Source organism: Terrapene carolina, unplaced genomic scaffold (assembly GCF_002925995.2).
Source record: "Terrapene carolina triunguis isolate 2854851 unplaced genomic scaffold, T_m_triunguis-2.0 Scaffold120, whole genome shotgun sequence".
NCBI lineage: Eukaryota > Metazoa > Chordata > Testudines > Emydidae > Terrapene > Terrapene triunguis.
In genome coordinates, this window is record NW_020664471.1 from 268,209 (window position 1) to 273,295 (window position 5,087).

General features: G+C 38.0%; 1 protein-coding gene across 1 annotated transcript in view; it reads left to right on the top strand.

Moving 5' to 3' along the window:
• Window positions 1–4,561, top strand: part of KCNK2 (potassium two pore domain channel subfamily K member 2) — a 112,259-nt gene extending 107,698 nt beyond the window's left edge. Inside the window, exon 6 of the mRNA XM_024197732.1 lies at window positions 2,410–4,561. Within this exon, the coding sequence (XP_024053500.1) occupies window positions 2,410–2,727 (318 nt within the window). The 3' untranslated portion in view covers window positions 2,728–4,561. The remainder of the gene's footprint in view (window positions 1–2,409) is intronic.
• Window positions 4,562–5,087: the final 526 nt, after the last annotated feature.

Consider the following 5,087-nt stretch of genomic DNA (forward strand, 5'->3'; position numbering starts at 1 on the left):
TTTGGTGGGGTTTTTTTCATTACTTGTTTTCTATTAAGAAAAGTACTGGCACAGTTAAAATCTGTAGGTATCAGAGGCTTTATTCTTCTAAAATATGAAGTACATATGTCAGTGTTCCTTTTAGCCCGGTTTGAATACTGATTAATTATTCAGCTAGTTTAAACTGCTATGCAGAACTGAAAAGAATCCTTGTTTTATAAATATACATATTAGGCCACATTCATTTCTGGTGTAATTCTATTGAAGTTGAATGATGTACAGACTCAATAACACGACCTTTGGATCTGGGGGCTTTTTTGTTTGTGAAATGAGAAGAAAAGCAGGATTAAACACCCTTCATCATTCCCCAGTGAGATGATGACTTTTACCACCATTGCATTTCTGTTTCCAGTGGCACTGCAAAATATACATAGCCCTGTGGCCACCTTCCAGAGCTAATGTACATAATCATTTTAAAGTCTAGTTACTCTGACTTTATTTTCATTTGATTTTTGTGAACAAATATGTGCTCACCTTGTCACTGCTTGTTTGCCAGTGATTGAAATTCTGGGACTCCGCACTACAAATTAGAGTAATTTATTTAAGTGGTTTAATTCTTTTAATGTGCTACACTTTAGAATTACATCAGTCTACCATCTCCTTTCTGAGCCTAACCTACCATTAAAACAGTCTGAAAAGTGGAGACCTAAGGGAATAAAAAATATCTCCAAAAATATCTGTTCCTGAGTTTAATTGAAAAAACAAACAACACAAAACCCTGAAAAACAACCTAATCATTCCAAGGAGCCCTCTTCATTTATTTTAAATGATAAATGGAGGGTTTTCTCCGCTTGGTGTAATGACTGTATCCTGGGCTAAATACAGTCAAAGGTCAATGTGTTAATGTGAAATAAAGTCAGAGCTGAGGTTCATATCAGCACAGTGTAAAGTTATTGCCAAATTTAGAGGAATCCCCCTCCATGTATTATATGAAAATATTTTCTCCCTCCTCTTATCTGTTTCCCCCCATTGCTACACCTCAGCGGCTCCCAGGCCTTTGCTACTTAGAAAGGATTAGTCCTGCACCCCTCCCGCCCTGCTCCCTTAAAAAATAAGTTTTGTAACAGTATATTTAAAAGCTTCTCTCTTCTTTTTCACCACCCCCACTTTCCTGTCTCTCTTACTTCTCTCCATCCTCTTATCTTTTTCTTTGCTCTATTTACCCCTCTCTCCAAAAAAGAGTGCCTTTCCCATTTCAAGTGGTCTAACGGCTGAACATTTGGGGCACTGGGAAGTAAAGGGTAATTTTGGACTCTCCCCACCTCCTGCCCACTCTCTCAGATGCATGTGTGTGCACACACATGTTCTTCAGGCCTGCTGATACTGAAAGCTAAGTGGAGTGTAAAGTTGAGGAGAAACATGGTTGAAAGATTACTGTCTTCACTGAGAGTGGATCAGTCCTTGTGTTAGTTCCTGGCAAATGCATTTGGAGTGTTGAGAGCACGAACCAATCAAAGTGAAGGGATCTGCATATTTCCTAATTGAGAAGTAGCAGTCATTATGCAAATTGGAACACCTCCCGTAGCCAGTCAGAATGGAGGGATTTTCATAATGGCAATCATAGAGCTGTGAGACTCCACATCATCATACAGCCGTGAGACTCCACATCATCTCTGCTCTCTGACTAGCGGACATCGTTTCATTTCAGAATAATTAGTGACAGCCCTCGAGTCCCACATTGTAATTATATTCCTTTCTCTATTTGAAATAAGAGACTTAATTGAAATGGAAAGAAAAAGCAAAGCATATTGCTGACTTGACTAAAACTGTCACTTGCATTAATCCTTGCTTTGAACATGCACTAAAAATAGAATACAAGCAGCTGACATTTTTCTTTAAAAAGTCCTTTCCAACTATATTTAGAAAATCCTGTGTCAAGCTTCACAGAGATCTTTACACAGACAGTAAGTGTGTCCATAAATAACCCTGTACATCTCCCCTGGTAACAATACATAACACAGTCTGGATTTCTGGGAATTCAACACCCCCTGGCCAGCTGGGTTGTTCTCAACTGTCAGGGCTTCATTTTAAAAGGAAACTTCCCCTTATTGATTCCATATAAATCAGCTTGTCCATTTTTAACTGTATAGATTTTTGTTCTTGTTGTGTTTAATGTCATTCTTAGCTCTTATTGTATTAATATTTCTTCCTTTTGGACGAAAGAATATAACTCTATGAAACTAGACTTTTTTTTTTATTCAAAAGCTAAACCTGAACCAAAAAAAGAGTTGTGCCAATGGGCAACAGTTTTTGTCAGTCTGTAGAACACATTGTTCTCTATTCATTCTGGGGTCCTGAACATAAACCATCCTTGAACTGCCTAGTCATGTTGTGTTTCTCTCCCCTTCTCTTTCACTGTGTGTGCTGCAGGTGGGAGAGTTCAGAGCTCACGCTGCCGAATGGACAGCCAATGTCACGGCAGAGTTCAAAGAAACCCGCAGGCGTCTAAGTGTGGAGATTTATGACAAGTTTCAACGGGCTACCTCCATCAAAAGGAAGCTCTCTGCAGAACTCGCTGTCAACCACAGTCAAGATCTGACCCCTTGCAAGAGAACCCTGTCAGTCAACCACCTCACCAGCGAGAAGGACATCTTGCCCGCTCTAACAAAGACAGACAGCATTTATATGAATGGTTTGACTCCTCACTGTGCGGCAGAAGATATTGCTGTGATTGAAAACATTAAGTAGTGCTGACTTTGGATGCCGATCCTTGGAGAAACTCTTGGCTTAAACTAGCCATATACTTCCTTTTTTTCCTATCCATGATTGATGCTAGTAGCATTTTATACATGTGCATGAGTTCAACAGAAACCACCACGATAGGGATTCAGTGTCACCATCATGTCTCTTCAGACACAAGATGAATGGAATTTCTGTTGCTGATAGATGCTGGAGCAAGCAACATCCAATGCCTTTTTGTGCTCAGACTGTTGTTCATTTCTCCTAATGTGCCATATGGCCTAACGAATGAATTATATTTGTTTATGTTAACAATGTAGCTTTGAGGGATCAGTCCTTAAATTTTCAGGGTCTACCTTACTGAGCCTAGGAATGGACCATTTATGGACTACAACACATTTGTAAATGGCAAGAAATTCTTATGCAGCCTTTTACCTAAGAAATTTTTGTCAGTGCCTTATCTTTTGAAGAAACAGAACCTCTATAACTCTTGTATGGTTTGTGTCTGTTTGTTTATTTGTTTTTTGCATGAGTAATGTATTTCATTTGAGCTTTCATCTTGCCTGAAATGATGACGTTTTAAAGGTGTCTTTAGTGAAGATACCAGCTTTGAGAATGGATGCCAAAAATCAACAGACATCAAAGCCACACTCCTAAATCTAGCTTTAAAGGCACTGCAGTTACAAGAGTTGCAAAAATGTCCCCTGAAAATATTTATTTTACTCCCATCCAGGTGATGCATGCTCACACTATATTAGAACCAGACCTGTAGAATTTATGGATCCATTTTGAGTTTTATTTTTCAAACATTGTTCAGCAATGTTATCCCATGTGTCAGATTACCAAAAATCTCCAGTTATGTGTAATTTTATTTGCTAGATGACAAGAGCAAGTAGAAGTTAATACTATGTGGAAATGTTTTAAATTGATGCATTCTAATAACCATACTCATGAAAACATTACAGAAAAATACCACAGCAATTTCTAATAATCATAAATCTGCTGCCAGAAAGTTAATCTATGAAAAGAATTTTAAACTTTTTATTTAAGCCAAGTCACACCAGGCACCTACTGGATCCTACTGGATCTTTCTGAATGTCACACTGTACATTGGTTGCCTACACCGGAACTGTGACTGATGTGGGAATGCAATTGAAACTGGTATCACTGTGACTTTCTACATATAAACTACAGACTTCTCTGAATACAAATACAGACATGAAGGAAAGCTGATAAATAGCACAATCTGAATGCTGATGATTGTTCAGATAAGACAGGCTGATGATACGCAGATCTGAAACCAATCCTTGGGGTTTCTGTGTTTGTTTTAAAGAAAAGCATTGACTTTAATTCTATATCTGTTGTTTTGTTTATAGTTGTGTGTGAGATTCAGAAGGAATGCAGGATAAAAACAAGGAATGGATAATTTTGTCTTTTTAAAATTTTTTCATATTTTAGTCTATCGTAAGCTGGCTGTACATAAAATGAATATAACAAGCCCTAAGGGAATAATTTAGGCTCTGTGCAAATTAAAGAAAAATTAGACTTTGTTGATTGGCCATGATGAAAATGACAAATTTGTAGCATTTCTGACCATTAGATAACATACAAAATATGAATGTTAATGTTCTGGATGCTTAATCTTGTTCTCTGAGTAATCAACGCTATCAGTGTAAATATCAGTCAATTAACATTTACAGAGAGTAAGCTTTTAAAATAAGGAAAGTTCCGTGAAATAGTACCAGGCCATGCTCTTTTACAAGAAAAAGACCCCTGTCTCTCCCAGCACAGTGTTCTGAATGTCCACGTGGTGAGAAGCTCTTCTTGCCATGTATAAACTGTGAATTGTAATGAAAAATAAAGTTTTTACTTAAAATAAGCTTTTCTGAGTCTTCTGCTTGCTGCTGCCCCACCAGAATGCTGAGAAATCACTTGACACCAGCTGTTTGAGGGCTCGAGGGTTACAGTTTTTATACTTGTTTGCAGCCTGCTTAAATGTAAGCAGTCTTAACAATGAAAAGAAGAACTTGACTCCAACAATCAAAGCATTTTCTCTCAATGTTAAACAGTAATGTTCTTCGGGTTGTTACACCTTTAAATGTTCTTTTGTGGCTATTTTTTAAAGGAATTTGGCAGGACTGAATTTCAATACTAATACACTTTTCAATTAGAAAGTATAAGCCTTGGAATGTATATATTGTGACAGACCCAGACCAGTTGGGGGCAGGAATCTGGTAGAAGGCAGATATATTGGCCACTGGATGAATAGTTTTCTGTTCCCTGAGTGACCAGAGCAGGGGCTGCCCTAGAGCAATCAGGAACCTGCTAGAACCAATTAAGACAGGCAAGCTAATTAAGACACCTGGAGC